We start from the raw sequence: 20,064 nt of genomic DNA, 5'->3' as shown, positions 1-20,064 counted from the left end.
GGTCAGAACCACAGACTTGTTGTGAGGGTCCCTGCAGAGCCAAAGCCTGCCTAGTTTTTGTGGAGGTTTTTGTAGACCCCAAAGTCTACAAAACAAAAAATAAAATGTCTGCCTGCATGCACCAATGTGGGCCCTGGGTTTGGAAGTGGGGAATCTGCCCTGGGACCTTGATCTTCCCAGATTTCCTCAGAGACCCGGTGTCCAGGGTGCTTCCCCTCCCCAAAACTGGGCCAGGGGCCAGTTGCATTTCTTGCCTGTCATGTGATTTCCCGGCTAGTGGGGTTAGGGGTGGAGTTAACTGCCCTGAGCCCTGGACTGACCAGAACGAGGCAGACGGACTGGCAGACGGGCGGGCAGAGACCAATGTGTGCAGGATGTGGCGCCTCTGGGTGCTGACCTGGGCCTTCAGCTGCCTCCCCTTGTCTCTGCAGGAGCCCAGGTCCTGGGGGCTGGGAGAGGGGCTGGGCCCGTGCGAGTGGGGGTGGGCTTCGGGATGAATGCAGTGGATTCTGCTGACCCTTACCTGCTGTCCCCAGGTTGGTCCTGTTGGCTCCTTCCGTGGCTCATGTCGGGGTCCCTCTATCTGTGGGGGTACTGCTCCAGGATGCTCCCTCCGGGCAGGAAGTGTCAGGATCCGTGTATCTGAGGAACCCGTCCAGCTATGTCCACTGCTCCCCAGGAGTGAACTTCGCCCTCAACTCAGAAAACAACTTCGTGCTCCTCAGCCTCCAGGTTACTGGCGCCATATCCCTGTTGCTCCTTGTCCCCTTGCTCCCCACTCTTTCCCCCTCTCTGAGGGTCCTACCCGCTGGTGCTCTCAGGGGCCCGTGAAGTGCCTCCCGCCTACAGAGCCTGCACTCTATCCTTGGAGCCAGCCCCTGCTACCCCCATCTTTGTCTTCCTTTCTGGGTTTTTTTTTTTTTTTTTTTTTTTTTTGGTTTTGGCTTTTTGAGTAACACCCGGTGATACTCAGCGGTTACGCCTGGCTCTGCATTCAGGAATTATTCCTGGTGGTGCTCAGGGATCATATGGGATGCTGGAGATCGAACCCAGGTTGGCCACGTGCAAGGCAAACGCCCTCCCTACTGTGCTATCGCTCCGGGCCCCCACCCCCGTCTTTATCTTCATATGAACCTTCTCTCTTCTCACCTTCCCTATTTTGTTGTTGTTTTGTCTTAGTCTTTCATTTCCCTCTGCTGTCTTTGACCCCCTTTGTCCTCTCCCCCTCTCCCCGACAGTTTCCCCTGGACATGAAATGTGATCTTGACAAGCTCCGAGGAGTCCCCCATGTCCAGCTGCTGGCCCAGTCGCCATGGCTGAGGAACCATGGGTTCAAAGGAGTCGACACTCAGGGCATCAACCTGCTTTTCTCCTATCGTCGGGGACATCTCTTCCTGCAGACTGACCAGCCTGTCTATAACCCTGGCCAGCGGGGTGCGTCTGGGCCTCAGGGCCTTTACCTCTCCAGTTGTTCAGGCTGTTTGGTGTCCCTATGTGAGGTGTCCCTTTCTGCTGAGCCAGCCTTTGTTCTCACTTCCGGTGGCGGTGGGGGTGGGGGTGCTGGGCTCGTGCTGACCTTCTTGCCCGCTGTTCCCAGTCCGGTACCGGGTGTTTGCTCTGGATCAGAAGATGCGCCCCTCCAAGGACAGTCTTATAGTCACTGTGGAGGTGAGTCCCAGCCCCACCCCTCGCCCCCTTGACCAGGTCCCCACTCGACTTGCCCATAGCACTGCTCTGTTCCCCTTGCAGAACAAGCATGGCCTCCGTGTGCAGACACAGGAGAGGTACATCCCCACGGCCATCTATCAGGATGAATTTGTGATCCCAGACATCTCAGAGTGAGTCGTGCCACCTCTGCCTACCCCCACCTAAGCCTGTCTGGCACACACAGAGAAATCCTGAGCTCTCTGACTACTGGTTAACACCTGTCCCCCCAACACACAGAGAGACACACACACAAACACACAGACACACATGCACATACATAGAGACACACACAGACACGACACATGTGCACACATACATACATATACAGACACACATTGTCTCACACAGGCACATACAGAGACACACATAGACACACAGACACATGCACACATATACACACATGTACACAGAAACAGACACACACGCACACACAGACACACACACTGACTCACACAGGCACATACAGACACACAGACATACACGCGCATATACAGACATACACACACATGTGCACACACACAGACACACATGCACACAGACACACAGACATACCCACAGAAACACAGACATACACAGACATACACGTGCACACATGCACATACACACAGACCCACATATAGTCCTCCTGGCAGGGAGCTGGGCTGCTGGCTCTCTGGCCATGTCTCATGGGAACACTTGTTGGTTCTCAGGCCAGGGACTTGGAAGATCTCAGCCCAATTCCAAGGTGACAAGGAGTCCAACTACAGCACCCAGTTCGAGGTGAAGAAATATGGTAAGAACTGGAGATGCGAGGGGCAGGCCCTGGCTGGGAGCTGGGAGGGTGACAGGTGACACAAGCCCTAGACTGAGGGGAGCTCAGTGGTCTGACCTGCCTGTCCTGCCACCCCGTCAGTCCTCCCCAACTTTGAGGTGAAGATTGTTCCCGGGAAGCCCTATATCCTGACCACGCCTGACTTCCTCGATGACATCCAGTTAGAAGTCCAGGCCAGGTAATTCCCCTCACCCCAGAGTTCCCGGTGCCTTTGGAACTGGCTGTGTCCCCTTCCCTCCCCTCAGCCTCCCCCTCTTCCTGGCCTCTCCCTGGCACAGGTACCTCTACGGGAAGCCAGTGAAGGGAGTGGCGTATGTGCGCTTCGGGCTTCTGGGAGAGGATGATGAGAAGACTTTCCTGAGGGGCCTGGAGAGTCAGTCCAAGGTGGGACACAGTGAGGGACTGAGAGGGGTGAGGAAGGCGGTGCACGACCCCTCCTCAGGGGTCGGAGCAATTGTCCAGCGGGGAGGTGCTTGCTTTGGTTGCGGCCAACCTGGGTTCTGTCCCCAGCATCCCGTATGGTGCCCCGAGCCTGCCAGGAGCCATCCCTGAGTGCAGAGCCAGGAGTAAGCCCTGAGCACCGCTGGCTGGGACACAGAATCAAAACCGAAAAAGTGACTCACCCCTCCTCGCTGTCTTCTCTCCCCAGCTGGTTGATGGCCAGTGTCGCGTTGCCCTCTCCAAGGCTGAGCTTCAGGACGCCCTGGGGAAGGTCGGCCTCACCGTCAGGGACCTCCCGGGCTTGCGCCTGTATGTGGCAGCAGCCATCATTGAGTCTCCAGGTGGGTGGCTTCCCCCGGCCTCACCCAGACGGGGTCTCTGAGCTGACCCCGCGTCCCCGTGTTTATCAGACCCCAAGGAAAGCCATGGCTCACTGCCTGTGGCTCTGGTTTGGGTGGGTGGGTGGGGGGAGGTTTTGGGAAGGGGCCTCACTCCCCTGGCTCATTTAATTTTATTTAGTTCTATATTTGTTTGATTTGGTTTGGGTCTGGGGGCTACACTTCTCAGGTGTTGGGGTTCCTCCCGTCGGTTCTAGGAATTGAACCTCCTGGGCTCCAGTGCAGTTCATCTGGGTTTTTGAGCCATATTTCCGGCCTCCCATTTTATTTAATTTTTTTTGTCCAACCTTCATCCATCTGTCCTTCTCTACAGCAGACACATGTGCCGTGCCCTGGCAGCCTGGGTACGGGGTGGCCCCCAGAGCTGAGCCAGTGCCCCTGAGCTGGGCGCCTCTTACTGTCCACCCCCCTCCTCCCCTCCCTCCATCTGTTGCAGGAGGGGAGTTGGAGGAGGCAGAGCTCACGTCCTGGCGTTTCGTGTCATCTCCCTACGTGCTGGATCTTAGCAACACCCAGCGACACCTGGTGCCGGGGACCCCCTTTCTGCTGCAGGTTTCTTCTGGAAGGCGAGGAGGTGAGGGGGCGGGCGGGCTGTCACGAGGGCACCAGGCCTGACCGCAGGCTTCTCCTTTTCGACTAGGCTCTGGTTCGGGACCTGTCGGGCATCCCAGCCTCCGGTATCCCCGTCCAAGTTTCTGCCAAGTTTTTGTCTTCTCCCGGTTCCGTTTCCGGAACTCGGGACTTAGAACAAAACACAGATCTGAACGGCCACATCATCATTCCCGTCGTTCTCCCCCAGAGCACCTCAGAAATGCAGCTTTCGGTGGGACGCCCCCTCAGGGCGAGAAGCGGGGGAGAGGGTGGGCGTGGGGGGGCCAAGCTCTCACCTTCTCCCCTCCCACCCGCCCTGCAGGTGTCTGCGGGTTCCCGCTATCCCACGTCAGCCAGACTCTCCGTGAAAGCGCCGTCCGCTGGAAGCCCTGGGTTCCTGTCCATCGAGCGCCCGGACCCTCGGCTCCCTCGTGTTGGGGACGTGCTCAATCTGAACCTGCAGGCCGTGGGCCTCAAAGGGGGAAGCTTCTCGCATTACTACTACATGGTGGGCGTGGGGGCAGTGGGGACAGGGTGCGGGCGGGGCGGGGTCCCCTCTTTCGGGGCCGGGGCTGCGCAGGGTCCAGGAACCACTCTCGGCCCAGGTCGTCTCCCGCGGCCGGATCTTGTCAATGAAGCGAGAGCGCCGCCAGGCCCTGACGTCTGTCTCCGTGACCGTGGAACAAGACATGGCCCCCTCCTTCTATTTCGTGGCCTTCTACTATCACCAGGGCCTGCCCGTGGCCAACTCCCTGCGAGTAAACGTCCAGGCCGGGGCCTGCGAGGGCCAGGTAGTGACCCGAGGTGCCCACATGTGGCTGACAGAGAGAGAGAGAGAGAGAGAGAGAGAGAGAGAAGGGGGCGAGGGATGGAGAGGCACTCCCCGCTCTGACTGTGCGTCCTGCCTCGCCAGCTGGAGCTGATAGTGCCTGGGAAAATGGAGTATCGTCCTGGGGATTCAGCCAAGCTCAAACTCCGGACAGACTCTCGGGCACATGTGGCGTTGGCAGCTGTGGACACAGCGCTGTATGCCGTGGGCAGCAAGTCCCACAAACCCCTGGACATGGGCAAGGTTCGTTGGGACCCTCTCCCCTGCCCTTCTGTGCCTTGTCTCCTGCTGCTTGAGCCTTGGGCTCACCCATCAAGCTGGCTGGGCTCTCCCAGTTCTCCTTACCCCTTGATTCCTCCCCTCCCCCCCAAGTCTTCCACCCATTCAAGCTTTGGCCTCTAGGTTCTGCATGCCCTTTTTTTTAATGCTTTTTTTTTGGGGGGGGGGTGGGGGGTCACACCTGGTGATGCACAGGGGTTACTCCTGGCTCTGCACTCAGGATTTATCCCTGGTGGTGCTCAGGGAACCATATGAGATGCTGGGAATCGAACCCGGGTCAGCCACGTGCATGGCAAACGCCCTCCCTACCTGCTGCACTATCGCTCCAGCCCCTTTAATGCTTTTTTGGTCACTCCTGGCTCTACATTCAGGCGTTACTACTGGTAGGGCTTGGAGGACCATATGGGGTGCTGGGGATTGAACCCAGGTCGGCCGCGTGCAAGACAACTGTCCTCCCCACTGTACTATCGCTCCGGCCTTCGCGTGTCTTTTGTGTTCATCCCTGCTCTACCCACTCACCACAATTAAGTTGCAGCCCTGCTCCCCCCTCTATCCCCCCTCCCCCCCCGCCGGCCATCTGTGCTCTTCCACATCAGCTCTGCCTTTGCTTGCAGGTTTTCCAAGTCATGAGCAACTACGACCAGGGCTGTGGTCCTGGGGGTGGGGACAACGCCCTGGAGGTGTTTCAGGCAGCTGGGCTGGCCTTCTCGGATGGACACCTCCTGACTCCAGCCAGACAGAGTGAGAGCAGGGAACAAAGGGCAGCGGGCGCCTTGGAGTGGGGGCGGGCCGGGGCCAGACCCGACACCTGAGGTCCGGCTGCTGTCGCTTCTCCCTAGGCCCGGGCTGCCCCAAGGAGAGGAAAAGCCGGAAAAGGAGGAGTCTGAACTTGCAAAAGGAGATGAGGGAGAAACGTGAGTTGTGGGTGCCTCTGAAGCTGCATCACTTCTCTACTTGGGTGCCCGGGTGAGATTGGGGGTGCCCCCCTCCTGGCTCTGCCACAGTCGAGTCCCGGGAGCCAGGTTCGGGATGAAGCGGATGGGGGTGTAGTGGAGAGTCTGGGCCCCCAGAGTGAGCTCTGGTGTGTCAGGGCCGGGGAGGGGCACCCCCCCCCCCCCGTTCCCTCACACGCCCCTCCCCGGCCCTGCAGTGGGCCAGTACAGTTCCCCAGAAGCCAAGCAGTGCTGCCAGGACGGGCTGACCAAGCTGCCGATGACTCGCACCTGTGAGCAGCGCGCGGCCCGAGTGAGCCCCGACACCTGCCGGAAGCCCTTCCTGGCCTGCTGCCAGTTCGCAGAGCGCCTGCGCAAGAAGGCCCGCACCAGGGCGCCCGAAGGCTTTGCACGAGGTAAGGGGGGGGCTGGCCTGAAGCTATGCGGGCTCTGGTGGGGGGCGGACCCGGCCCCTGTTCATCCCCCTCTGTGGCCTGCAGCCCTGGAGACTCTGCAGGAGGAGGACCTGATAGACGAGGACGACATTGCCGTGCGCAGCCACTTCCCCGAGAACTGGCTCTGGAAAGTGCAGCTGGTGGACCGCTCAGCCCAGTGAGGCCCCGTGGGGTGCAGATGGGCAGGGAGGTCTCCCGGGCTGGAATGTGACCTGTGACCCGGCTTCTCCCCCGTACCCCCCAGAGTAGATCTGCTGTTCCCCGACTCTCTGACCACGTGGGAGATCCATGGGGTGAGCCTGTCGGAGAGCACAGGTGAGCAGCAGGGATGGGGGTGCGGTGGAGAGTCTGGGCCCCCAGGGTGAGCACAGCCGTTGCCCCCCCCCCCACCTGCTCAATCAGCGCTTTGCTCTCGGGTCCATGGGCAGAAGCGGGTGGGCCTAGCTGCCCCTCCCTCCCGGGACCCCTCAAATATCCCCCAGCGCCTGAGCTCCGCCCCCTCCCCCGTGAACAGGACTGTGCGTGGCCAAACCCATCCAGCTCCGAGTGTTCCAGGAATTCCACCTGCACCTGCGCCTGCCCGTCTCTGTCCGCCGCTTCGAGCAGCTTGAGCTCTGGCCGGTTCTCTACAACTACCTGCCCGTGAACCTGACCGTGAGGCCTAGAGCTGAGCGGAGTGGGTGTGGCTGGGGGGGGTCTCACAGGGTGCACGCTCCGGCGCTCACCGGCTTTCTGTCCCCAGGCGAGTGTCCACGTGTCCCCCGTGGACGGGCTGTGCCTGGCCGGAGGCGGAGGACTGGCCCAGCAAGTGCTAGTGCCCGCCGGCTCTGCCCGGCCCGTTGGCTTCTCGGTGGTGCCCACGGCTGCTGGTGACATATCTCTGAAGGTGGTGGCTCGGGGACCCATGGATGATTTCCCCTTGGGGGATGCGGTGTCTAAGGTTTTGCGTGTTGAGGTGAGTGGAGTACCCCTGCACGTTCCCCCCTCCCCAACCCCACCCTCACTCCTGGGCTTAACCCCCAACTCCCATCACCATCTCTTCGCCAACCCAACACCCTAACCCAATGCCTTGGTCTGTTCATATTTTCTGCAATTCTGACCCAACTCTACTCTGAAGTTCAAGGCCGAGCCCCTGGACCCCTCCTTGGGGGCCGAGGGCTGTCGTGATAAGTGATCTCTCATGGTCCGTTTCCCCCCCCACCCCCGAGACAGAAGGAAGGAGCCCTCCGCCTGGAGGAGATTGTCTATGAACTCAACCCCCACAGTGAGTGACACCCGGCCCCAGCCCTCAATGTCCTGTGTGGGTTGTCGGTGGATAGTTGACACCAGCTTCCCTCATCTCCCCAGAATACCGAGGCCGGACCTTGGAAATTCCTGGCAACTCTGACCCCAATAAGATCCCCGATGGAGATTTCAGAAGCTATGTCAGGGTCACAGGTGAGAGTAGCCTCCATTGCCTGCCCAGTGAAGGCCCCTCAGAGTCAGGTAAAACCTATTTGACCCATGACCTATGACCTTCTGATCCAGAGTCAGCCCACCCACTCCCTAATCTGTGACCCTCTTCTTTGTAGCCTCCGATCCCATAGACACTCTCGGCCCTGAGGGCGCCTTGTCCCCAGGAGGCTTGGCCTCCCTGCTGAGGCTCCCCAGTGGCTGTGGGGAGCAAACCATGATCTTGCTGTCCCCCACACTCGCCGCCTCCCGCTACCTGGACAAGACCGAGCAGTGGAGCACGTTGCCCCCCGAGACCAAGGACCACGCGGTGGATCTGATCCAGAAAGGTTCTGGGTGCAGGGGCCAGCAGGGGTGGGGGCCGGGAAATGGGCACCCCAGGTGGCTAGAGCGGGCAGTGGGGGTGGGAGCTGGAGGGGACCACCTGGGCAGCCGCCTCTCCGTCTCCAAGGCTACATGCGAATCCAGCAGTTCCGGAAGAACGATGGCTCCTATGGGGCGTGGCTGCATCGCAGTAGCAGCACCTGGTGAGGCTGGGCGGGAGTGTGGCGCTGGGTCCTGGAGAGGGCTGGGTCAACCCCGGGTGTCCCCCAGGGAGGGGGTTCCCTTCTCCCCAGCTGTCCCGTCCTCCCCTGCTAGGCTCACGGCCTTTGTGCTGAAGATCCTGAGTTTGGCCCAGGAGCAGGTGGGCGGCTCAGCTGAGAAGCTGCAGGAGACCGCCAAGTGGCTTCTGACCCAGCAGCAGGAGGACGGCTCCTTCCGGGACTTCAACCCTGTTCTTCACAGGGACATGCAGGTACAGGGCAGAAGCTGGGCTGGAACACAGCGGGGACCTCCCTGCCCCAGTCTGGCCCGACATCTCTTCCCCCGCCTCCTTTGACTAGGGGGGCTTGGTGGGTGCTGACGAGACGGTGGCGCTCACGGCCTTCGTGGTCATCGCTCTCCATCACGGACTGGTCGTCTTCGAGGATGGCAGTGCCGCGCCCCTGAAGGGCAGCGTGGTAAGGCAGCCTCGTGGCCCCGCCCCACGGGAAGCTCCGCGGGGACCCGTGGCCCAGCTCCCAGACGGTCCTTCTCGCTCCCCTCTAGGAAACGTCCATCTCCAACGCAAACTCGTTCTTGGCAACCAAAGCAGCTACTGGGCTCCTGGGTTCTCACGCAGCCGCCATCACAGCCTACGCCCTGACGCTGACCAAGGCCTCTAAGGATCATCAAGATGTCGCCCACGACAACCTGATGGCCATGGTCCAGGAGACCGGCAGTGAGTCACGGGGTCCTGGGGGCATCCCCTGAGTTCCCAGAGGGAGAAAATAAAGGTGAAGATGGAGAAGACTGGGAGCAGGGAGGCCGGAGCTCTGTGGGAGGCAGAGCTCGACTCTGCAGGGTCCCCTGAGCCCCACCCAGAGCCACGCAGAGCACCCAGCCAGCAGTCACCCCCGAGCACCACCAGGTGTGCTCCAAACCCTCAAAGAAAAAGACTCTGGAAGGGAGAAAAACTCTGAGCAGGGACTCTTGGGTCACACTCGGGGGAGTGGACAGAGTGGGGGCAGGGTCGAGGCCAGACCCCTGCCTTTCCTCCCTCACCCTCGTCCCCCTCCCCATCTAGGTAGCCTGTACTGGGGCACAGTCATCAGCTCTCAGGACAATGACGTGTTACCGCCCCAGCCACCTCGCGGCCCCGAAGACCCCATGCCACAGGCCCCCGCAGTATGGATCGAAACCACAGCCTATGGCCTGCTTCACCTGCTGCTCCGGGAGGGCAAGGCGGAGATGGCAGACCAGGTGGCAGCCTGGCTCACCCAGCAGAGCAGCTTCAAGGGGGCATTCCGCAGCACCCAGGTAGGGGCCGGCCGAGGATGCTGGGGCCGGGCGCAGCACGGACTGCAGGTACTGGAACCTGGCCCCACCTCCCCAGGACACGGTCATTGCCCTGGACGCCCTGTCCGCCTACTGGATCGCTTCACACACCCATGAGGAGAGGGAGCTCAACGTGACGCTCAGCTCCGTGGGCCGCAGCGGACCCATGTCCTACGACCTGCAGCTGAACAACCACCAAGTGCAGGGGCTGGAGAAGGAGCTGCAGGTAAGACACGCGCTGTGGGCTGCTGTTCCTGCAAGTTTCTGGGAAGACCGTGTGGGTGAGAGACAGGAGAGACAGGCCCCTCTAAGCTGAGCTTTTCTTTCTTTTTTTTTTTTTTTTCTTTTTCTTTTTGGGTCACACCCAGTGATGCTCAGAGATTGCTCCTGGCTCTGCACTCAGGAATTACTCCTGGCAGTGCTTGGGGGCCATATATATGGGGTGTTGGGGATTGAACTTGGGCCGGCCTCGTGCTAGGCAAACGCCCTACCCCCTGCTGTTCTATCGCTCTGGCCCCTAAGCTGAGCTTTTCCCTCTGCAAATGAGGCAGGCGAGAGTGCCTGCAGGCATCTCAGCGGGAGTGAACCCATGTGCCTGGGACACGCAGGCTGTGGGCCTCGGACTCTGCTGGGGATGGGCGGGTGGGCTTTGGGGAGGAGGAGCAGCAAACAATGTGTGTGGCCGCTGACATCCCTTCCCTTTTCTGCTCTTCAAAGTTTTCCTTGGACAGCAAGATCAGTGTGAAAGTAGATGGAAACACCAAAGGAACCTTGAAGGTGAGACCCGGCTGCTCTGGAAGTGGGCAGGGCTTGTGGTCCGGGCCCCAGGGATTCCTCCTGGGGACCCCTCACTCTGATCTCCACCCTCTGAGCATCTGTCATCTCCCTGTCTCCTATGACTGGGTGACACCCACACCTGGCACCTCAACCCCGGCCTCTCCCCAGGCCCAGTGCCCCAGGCTACCAGATACGGCACATCCCAAAGCCTTATGGGTCCCCTTGTCTGGCTGACATCCTTCCTGCAGGCAGCCAGTGGCCACTCTGACACTCTCTTGAGGACCCCACTGTGGCCGCCTCTGTGGCCCCTGCAGTCCCTCCCATTTCTTCGCTCTACTCACAGTCCCATTTCCATGGAGTCGCTCGCTCCCTGCCCACTGTGCTTCCCGCCCCCTCCCTGCACATCTCTCCCCATTCCACTTCCACCTCTGCTTGTTCTTCATACCAGATGCTTTGTCCACCTCTGGCCCTTGGTCAAGTACCTCCCCAGGCTCCCCCCTTCCAGCGGCCTCTACACACCCCCAGGGGCGAACCCAGTGCCTCAGCCCGTTCCCACTCCCGAGGGGCTCAAGCGGGGCTCAAGAAAGTCCCAGAGTCCGGGAAACAGTCCTGAGACGCAGCCAACCGCCTGCCTGTGTCCTCTCCTGCCCCTTGTGGGGCCAGGTCCTCCGTGCCTACAACGTCCTGGACATGAACACCACCTGCCAGGACCTGCAGATCGAGGTGACAGTCATGGGCCACGTCGAATACACAAGTGAGTGTGGGGGCCAGAGACCCGGCAGGCCCACGGCGGGGGCTGGTGGTGGGCAGAGGCTCAAGGCTGTCCCTGCACAGTGGAGGCCAATGAGGACTATGAGGACTACTACTACGGGGAGGACATCCAGGGGGATGACCCGGAGGCCCACGTCCAGCCGGTGACACCTCTGCAGGTGTTTGAGGGCCGAAGAAGCCGCCGCCGAAGAGAAGCGCCCAAGGCAGGCAGCGAGCAGGAGTTCAGAGTGCAGTACACGGTGTGCATCTGGTGAGCACAGCCATGGGGCTGAGGGCAGCGGGCAGGGGGACGCTGGGCTGTGGGCTGCGTGGGAAGGCAGGGCCGCATGAGCGTGGTGGCAACAGGTGCGTCTGTGTGCAGGCGGAGTGGCAAGGTTGGGCTGTCGGGCATGGCCATTGCGGACATCACACTCCTGAGTGGCTTCCAGGCCCACCGGGCCGACCTAGAGAAGGTGTGTTCAGACCTTGGCCTCCCCTGGCCCCTGCTCTGTGCCTGCCATGCCCCCCCCCCTCCGCCCCCAGTGTGCAGGACCCCGACCCTTTCCCCATGACCGCTTCCTTCCCACAGCTGACCTCCCTCTCTGACCGCTACGTGAGTCACTTTGAGACAGAGGGGCCCCACGTCCTGCTGTACTTCGACTCGGTGAGTGGGGAGATGGGATGGGGGTGGGGAGCAGAATCGGGGCTGGGTTTTCTGTGCTGGCCCAGGTATCTTGCCAGTGCTCTGGGAATGAACTTGGACACGAGCTGAGAGAAGAGGAGCCCAGGCAGAGGCAAGCAGAGGGCAGGGCAGCTGAGGGCCTGTGAGCAGCGCTTGGAGGTGCTGAGCCCCTCACTGGGCTCAGGGGGTCACGCCTGAATGCAGGGAACAGTTTGCAGTGCAAATTTATTTAATTTCTTATTTGGGCCCCCTGCTGGTGCTTAGGGGCTATAGTGGCTTTGTGTTTGAGGGTCATTCCTGCCAACAGTCAGGTCAGAGGTGGTACCAGGGACCAGGCCTGGGACAGGCAGCCCTTTCAACCCTCTCTTTGGCTCTGTCAGGTTGGGTCTATTCAGCCGATGGGCTGACTTTTTTTTTAGGAGGGAGGTTATTGTTGGCCTTCCTGGATTTCTTGGGTTCTGATTCTGATGATACATTTTCTTTAGAATAATGGGAATCATAGAAGTTGTCTTTGCTTCTTTGTGGCCTAATTGGGCTGAGACAGAGAGTTAGTGCCCTCTGGTGGTGCCCAATATTTAAAAAAAAAATTTATTAGTGAAACACCACGGGGTACAGTTGTAGACTTAACAAATTTTTGTGCTTGGGTTTTAGTTATGCAGTGATCAAATATCCATCCCTCCACCAGTGCCCATTATCCATCCCCACCAATCCCAGTATCCCTCCCACCCCCCAATCCCCCCATCCCACCCTACCTCTGTGGCAGGACACTCCTTTTTGTTCTGTCTCTCCTTTTGGGTGCTGTGGTTTGCAAAAGAGGCATTGAGTCACAATCATGTTCGTCTATATGGCGACCAAATTTTTTTTGGTGGGGGGGAACATTTACTGAAACTTCAAGAAAATGTAGAAAAGGTTTGTTAATCATATGACTGGTAGCCAAGAGCATGGGGCTGGGGAAGTCCTCCCTTCCCGGCAGGTGCAGAGGCCTGACAGAGTTTTGTTGAACAGAGAAAAGGAAGGGCCAGAAAGATCTCTGGGCTGGCAGGCAGCTGACTGAGCCGCAGGCCAGGTGACAACTGACAGCGGGGTGGCCGTTGGCTACCCCTGAGCCAGGAAGCTGGAGGGAGGGGTGGCGCCTCCTGGGCCTTTGAACTCATGGTCCCTCATGCTCCCATCATGAAGGCCAGGAAAAATGAGCAGAGTGATGGTGCTGGCACATGAGAGATCGCGTCATCTTGGGGATCCAGTGAGACTGTTCAGAGGGTGGGTCGACCCATGGAGCAGGGTGCAGGCAGAGTGCGTAGGAGAGGGTCCAGAGGCTGAAAGTTGGGTTTGGTGAGAGCCAGGGAGTGAAGACCTCACCGGGGAGCACAGAGGGAGGGATGCACCAGGCTGGACCTGGGCCCCTGGGCAGGAGGAAGGGGGGCGGGCATGCAACAGTGTCAACATGAAGCCAGCCCTCAGCTTCAGGAGAGTTTCCGGGGGACTGAAGCAATAGCACAGGGTTAAGGCACGCAAGCAGCTGACCTCAGTTTGATTCCCCAACACCACACAGTCCCCCAGACATCACCAGAGTGTAACCCTCGAGGCCTCAAGCACTGCTGAGTGGCCTGGGTAGCGGTGGGCACCGTTGCCTCCTTGGACCCCCAGGCTGCTGGCCCAGTTGGCAGAGAATTGCCAGAGCTGGTCCCAGGGACCCCCTCAGAGTCTCTACCCGCCCTTCCACCCCCAGCAAGAAAGGGAGAATGTCACGAGGGTGTCACCGTGACTAAGACTCTAGAGGAAGATGGAGTTGGGCAGCAGAGACTGGGCCAAGGTCACCATCTATGAGTGATGCCACTGAGACCTTGGAAGCATTGCTCAAGCAGGAAGTGAATTATGTGCCGTGCATTACCAGACTATCTGAGTGCTGAGGAAAGCCAGCACATCCCGGTCCCCACTGTCGCCTTCCCGCCAGGTCCCTACCACAAAGGAGTGCGTGGGATTCAGTGCCATCCAGGAGGTGGCCGTGGGCCTGGTGCAGCCGGCCAGCGCGACGCTGTATGACTACTACAACCCCGGTGAGTGCTGGAGTACGGCTGCTCAGCGGCCAAGGAAGGAGGACCGGAAGTTCCCCGGTTCCATGGGACCAGGCGGGTGGGGCGGAGACGGGGTGGGGGTCGGGGCACACGTACCCTGACTTCCCTCTCTGCTTCTTTTCCAGAACGCAAATGTGCGGTGTTTTACGGGGCACCAAGCAGGAGCAAAATTTTGTCCACCTTGTGCTCTGGGGATGTCTGCCAGTGTGCCGAGGGTGAGCCCCGGAACCCCGGGGCGGGGGTGGGTGCCCTGTGGGGGTGCAGGCTCTCATCTGAACCCATCCTCCAGGGAAGTGTCCCCGACAGCGGCGTGCCCTGGAGCGGGGACTGCAGGAGGAGGATGGCTACCGGATGAAGTTTGCCTGTTATTACCCGCGAGTGGAGTATGGTCCGTCTCCCCGGCTAGCCTGGCCCACCCTCAGCGCCACTCCCTCTCACCCCAACCTGCAGCCCCTCAGTAACTCACGTCTTTTGCCACCCTCCTAGGCTTCCGGGTGAAGGTTCTCCGGGAAGACAGCAGAGCCGCTTTCCGCCTCTTTGAGACCAGCCTCACCCAAGTCCTGCACTACAGTAGGAAGGCGGGGACAGGGCGGGTGGGCAGGGTGGGGTGACCAGGAAGCGAGACTCCAGAGCCTGTGCTTCCGGGGGATTCAGAGCTGTTGGGGTGCTGAGGGGTGGATGAGGGGGTCAGCCACAGTGTCCACCGCCCCCCCGGCGTCTCGCACTTCTGAGCATGTCACCCTCAACTCCACAGCCAAGGATGTCAAGGCCACTCCTGGTCAGACCCGAAACTTCCTGGTTCGAGCCTCTTGCCGCCTCCGATTGGAAACAGGGAAGGAGTATTTGATCATGGGTCTGGACGGGGCCACCCAGGACCTCCAGGGAAAGTGAGTCTCCTGCGCCCCTGAAGCCAGGCCCCCCCTTGCCCCCCACCCCGGTCCCCATCCTGCCCCATGATTGCGACTTTGCCTCTGCAGCCCCCAGTACCTGCTGGACTCCAACAGCTGGATTGAGGAGGTGCCATCAGAACGCATGTGTCGGAGCACCCGCCACCGGGGGCCCTGTGCACAGTTCCAAGACTTCCTGCAGGAGTACAGCTCCCAGGGCTGCCAAGTCTGAGAGCAGGAGGAGCCCTGGGGCCAGCCCAGAGCCCAGGGGGGCCCCACAGTAACCGCAATAAAGAACAAAATCAGTGTCTCCGCCCATAACATGTCCTCTCAGCCCCTGCCAATTCCAAGCAGGCTTCGATTATCTTAGACTTCCGGCCATTGGACGAACCTTCTAGAACCTTCTAGATACCTCACAGGCACCTCATTGCCCCTGCCTCATTGCAGTCTTGGGAGGACTCTGGTATTCCCTGGATGACACCACCCCATGTAGCTGTAACTCTGGCCTCCGGCAAGGCTCCCCCAAGCACAAACCCCAGCCCTGGCTGCGAGCCCAATGCAGCCTGTCCACTCCGTCCTGGGTGCAGGTCAGCCCCGGCCACACCGTTCTGGCTATGCGTCAGTCCTGGCCACTCCGCCCTGGGTTAGGGTTAGCCCCAGCCACTCAGTCCTGGCTGTGGGTCAGGACTCTGTCCTGGGTATGGGTCAATTCTGGCACTTGTGGCTTTTGGCCAAGTCCAGGCTGTTGAAAGCCTCTGACCTCCATCCTGTTATCTGTGGCATTGGCAACTTTCTTAGATGCTTATCATCCTTAGATCTGATATCATCCATATCCTGAGTTATTGTTTTTAGATTTTTTGTTTTTGAGCCACATCCAGCAGTGCCGAGGGCCACGTGGAGCTGAGGATTGAGTCGGAGTCTCACATACACGAGCATGGGCTCAGCCTGTTGAAACAGCCCTCCAGCCCCCAAGACCTGGTGTGTGTGTGTGTGTGTGTGTGTGTGTGTGTGTGTGTGTGTGTGTGTGTATTCTTGTTGTTGTTGTTTGCTCAGGGCTTACTTATGGCTCTGTGCTCAGGGATCACGCTGGTAGGGCTCAGGGGACCACACATGGTGCTAGGGATTGAACCCCTGTGAGATGCTTGCAAGGCCAGTACCCACTGGACTGTCTCTAGCCCTCAAGGCCACCTTTCATGTGTCCAAGTCCTCTGGGAGACTGCCACTCTCCTGGGGTCAACCTTCGCTGCCTGCCCAGCTATCCCCATAAGGGGTCTCCTCTCTGGCTTCAGAGTGGTCTAGAAGTCCCTCTAGAGACACCTTCTGGGCTCACTTTTGATGGCAATGGAGACAGCAGGACCCCGAAGCTCCCCGTGCCTGGCCCCATGTAGAAACCCTGCACCTGTGTGAGATGCAATGCCAGCGGCCGTGTGGTCTGGAGGAGCACAGCTAGACATCTAAGTAGGATTATGAAGACTGATGACTTAGGCAGAGTGGGGGTCAGAGTATCAAGGCCAGAGGTCAAGGGCACAGCACGTTTGGGGGCCCTGCGTTCATTATATTCAGATTGGGCTGGTGGTCAGCACAGTTTAGAATGGCTGTGTCCTGGCACCTGGCTTTTAGGGAGATTTTTTCCCTTTTTTTGCTTGTGGGAGTTGGGCCACACTCCACAATGCTCAGGGCTTATTCTGGCTCTGTGCTCAGGGATCACTTTTTTAAAAAAAATTATTAATATTTTTTAATGAATCACCGTGAGGTACAGTTACATACTGACAAGCTTTTGTGCTTACGTTTCAGCCATACAATGATCGAGTACCCATCCCTCCACCAGCGCACATTTTCCACCACCAATGTCCCCAGTATTCCCACCCACCCCCTCACCTTCCTATCCTCTCCCTGCCTCTATGGCAGACAGTTTCCCCCATACTCTCTCTCTACTTTTGGGCATTGTGGTTTGCAATAGTTACTGAGAGGCTATCGCATTTGGTCCTTTATCTACTTTCAGCACACATCTCCTATCCTGAATGATCCCTCCACCATCATTGACTTAGTGATTCCTTCTCTATTCCAGCTGCCTTCTCCCCCAGCTCATGAGACAGGCTTCCAACTATGGAGCAATATTCCTGGCTCTTGTGTCTACTGTCCTTGAGTGTCAGTCTCATTTATATTCCACAAATGACTGCAGTCATTCTATGTCTGTCCGTCTCTTTCTTATTCATTTCACTTAGCATGATACTCTCCATTGACCATCCACTTATAAGCAAATTTTATGATTTTATCTTTCCTAACGGCTGCATAGTATTCCATTGTGTAGATGTATATCAGAGTTTCTTTAACTAGTTGTCTGTTCTCTGGCACTTGGGTTGTTTCCAGATTCTTGCTATTGTGAACAGTGCTGTAATGAACATACATATGCAGATGTCATTTCTACATTAAACTAAGAAGATTCTGCACCTCAAAAGAAACAAAATACAGAGAGAGCCCATGGAATGGGAAAGAATATTTACCCTTGGGGCTGGAGAGATAGCACAGTGGGTAGGGCATTTGCCTTGCACCCCCTGACCCAGGTTTGATTACCAGCATCCCATATGGTCCCCTGAGCACCACCAGGAGTAACTTCTGAGTGCAGAGCCAAGAGTAACCCCTGTGCATCGCCAGGTGTGACCCAAAAAGAAAAAAAAAAGAATATTTACCCTATAGCCATATGATAAGGGATTAATATCCAGGATGTACAAGACACTAGTAGAATTGTACAAGAAAAAACCTCCAACCCCATCAAAAAATGGAGAGAAGAAATGAACAGAAGCTTCCTCTAAAAAGAAATACAAATGGCCAAAAGGCACATGAAAAAAATGCTCCACATCGCTAATCATCAGGGAGATGCAAATCAAAATAACAATGAGATATCTCACACCACAGAGACTGGCACATGTTCAAAAGAATAAAAGCAAGCAGTGCTGGCGTGGATGTGGGGAGAAAGGGAGGCTTTTTCATTGTTGTTGGGAATGTCGACTGGTCCAGCCTTTTTAGAAAACAATGTGGGAATTCCTCAAAAAGCTAGAAATTGAGCTTCCATATGATCCTGCAATACCACTTCTGGGAATATACCCTGAGAGTGCAAAAAAGCACATGCCTCTCTCACAGAGCCCTGACCCCAGGTTTGGCAAGGCCTCAAGCATCTCCCCAGTCTTGCAGTGCACCCTCCCCAGCTCTGCCCCGGAAAAGTCCTGCATCTAGTGGAGTCCCACGCCTTTCAGCTACAAACCCCAAATCTACTTCCTGATCCAAACTGTGACTATTATAGAGTCCCTCCCTAGGCTTTGGGAGGACAAGGGAGCACGTTCAGGAATCCCTACTTGCCCTGGAGCCCACTTGCCCTGGAGCGGTGCTACAATCTCTGGGTTCTGACCCGGAAGCAGTTCTGCTGTGCCTGAGCTTAGTGCAAGCAACTTCAGAGTGATTGTGGTGGCAGACACAGGAGAGAGGAGGAACTGAGAGGATGTCCAGGGCAGTTTGCAGTTTCTCCTGCTTTCCTGCGGTCTTTAGAGGTCTGTGAGATCTTTGTATCATCTTATTTGGGATTCAAGCCAGTTCAGGTTGCAAGCAAAAAAAAAAAAACACCAGGTTTGGGGCCAGGAATGTAGCTTCATGGTCCAGTGTGTGTCTTGCCTGTGGGTGGCCCAGGCATTGTAACAACTCCTGTGCAGGGTCACTGCTGAGCAACAAACTGTTGGGAGAGAGGATAAGGATAAGATACTCTTTCATCTCTCCAACTCTAGAGAGTGAAATTGGGGCACTGTTAGTGTCATAATTACACTGAAAATATAGGTATAAAGTGGAATAGGCCCAGGCAGAATCAGGGTCAGAGAGTGGTAGAGCTGGTTGGGGGTCTGGCCCTATATTGCTGGTCTTGGCTCCATTCCCTGAACCATGTCCAGTGTCTCAACTCCCACTGAGAATGATCCCTCAGCACAGAGCAAGGAGTAAGCCCTGAACTCTTTCAGGTTGTTAAACCGGGACAAGATCTCCCCAGTGGAATCACACGAAGACAAGTTGCAATGCAATAAGCAGAGGGTCTTTATTGGCTAGCTCGAGCTAGGGCCCTTGTCCGGCTCAACCACACAATGGCAGCCTTCTTGGAACGAGTGGCCCCAAGTCTCAAAAGTGAGGAACTTTTATACCATAACATTATATAACAGGGACTTTCCACAGACCACCCTTTTGGCCACAGTCTGGGGAGCTTTTCACTACTTGTACTTATCCGATTGGTTGTAAGTTGGAGTTACATATAGATTTCATAAAGAGTTACGTGAGGGTTATATGGGGGGGGGGAGGCTTCCCGACCTGCATCTGATTGGTAACCCTTAGTTGACCTCACCATGGCTATCTCAATTCCAGTAAATCATGGCTCAATTCCAGGTATCTTGGCTCATTCCAGGAATTCTGGAACCGAAACTTGGGCCTAGCTTCTGGCTTCTTTATGAGCCTGTCATGGCTCTGCCTTTGCTTCTCTATCTCTCAAGGTACTGCCTCAAAACATAAAACACAAAGACTTTATTCTCCCTTTATTCTCTGCCTGTCTGTGTCTCTCTTTGGAGGAGGCACACCCAGCAGTCCTCAGGTCTTACTCCTGGCTCAGTGCTCAGGGCTCCTGCTGGGGATGGAACCCAGACTGGCTGCATGAAGACAAGTACTTTTCCTGCTGACCTTCTTCTCTGGGCCTGATCTCCTTTTGTTCCTCAGGCAATTATTCTTCAGGACAGGGCAGACAAGGATGCCACTTGCTCTGAGATAAGCTCTGTAGTAATACATTGGTCCAAGGTTGGGGGTAGGGGGTAGGAAAGGACTCTGGCCAGGCACATCTCTACCAAGGTTGACTCGGACCCAACAAGCCAAGTTGGCTACGGTGAAAGGTCACAGTTTGTAATTTCCGATTTTGGTTGTCATAAAAAAGAAAACATCTTTTGAAGTATGTTCCCCCAAGGCCAAGGCAACTGGCCTCATTCCCAGAATACGCTATTTCGAGAGTAAGGAGGTGGGCGAGGCTGGAGGGAGGAAGTGCAGAGAGGCCTCTAGGCAGCGAGATAAATGGGGGTCTCGGGGCCTATAAGAGGCCGGGGCCAGGCCCGGGGGTGGGCCCCACC

General features: G+C 57.5%; 1 protein-coding gene across 2 annotated transcripts; it reads left to right on the top strand.

The window, feature by feature from the left end:
* Window positions 1–309: 309 nt before the first annotated feature.
* Window positions 310–15,263, top strand: LOC130035542 (complement C4-B-like). Of its 2 annotated transcripts, none has more exons than XM_056127302.1 (41): window positions 310–439; window positions 537–732; window positions 1,239–1,434; window positions 1,598–1,668; window positions 1,750–1,838; window positions 2,397–2,479; window positions 2,600–2,696; window positions 2,797–2,902; window positions 3,168–3,300; window positions 3,794–3,909; window positions 3,998–4,180; window positions 4,271–4,456; window positions 4,554–4,739; window positions 4,862–5,020; window positions 5,671–5,797; window positions 5,896–5,970; window positions 6,207–6,404; window positions 6,489–6,600; window positions 6,688–6,758; window positions 6,958–7,097; window positions 7,186–7,398; window positions 7,656–7,707; window positions 7,791–7,880; window positions 8,015–8,224; window positions 8,347–8,422; window positions 8,535–8,691; window positions 8,780–8,896; window positions 8,985–9,156; window positions 9,502–9,734; window positions 9,811–9,978; window positions 10,470–10,529; window positions 11,193–11,283; window positions 11,364–11,550; window positions 11,662–11,752; window positions 11,869–11,943; window positions 13,916–14,018; window positions 14,162–14,251; window positions 14,326–14,424; window positions 14,523–14,606; window positions 14,791–14,923; window positions 15,014–15,263. In XM_056127302.1, the coding sequence occupies exons 1-41, from the start codon at window positions 375–377 to the stop codon at window positions 15,153–15,155; spliced, it is 5,232 nt and encodes a 1,743-aa protein (XP_055983277.1). In that variant the 5' UTR covers window positions 310–374; the 3' UTR covers window positions 15,156–15,263. The 2 variants fall into 2 exon arrangements, with proteins under 2 accessions (XP_055983277.1, XP_055983278.1); XM_056127303.1 differs by having other exon boundaries at window positions 14,523–14,629; window positions 15,014–15,130.
* Window positions 15,264–20,064: the final 4,801 nt, after the last annotated feature.

The sequence above is a fragment of the Sorex fumeus genome, unplaced genomic scaffold (assembly GCF_029834395.1).
Source record: "Sorex fumeus unplaced genomic scaffold, SorFum_2.1 ptg000063l, whole genome shotgun sequence".
NCBI classification, from domain to species: Eukaryota; Metazoa; Chordata; class Mammalia; order Eulipotyphla; family Soricidae; genus Sorex; species Sorex fumeus.
Note: the sequence above shows the minus strand (reverse complement) of the source record. Positions and strands in the feature narration are given on the sequence as shown.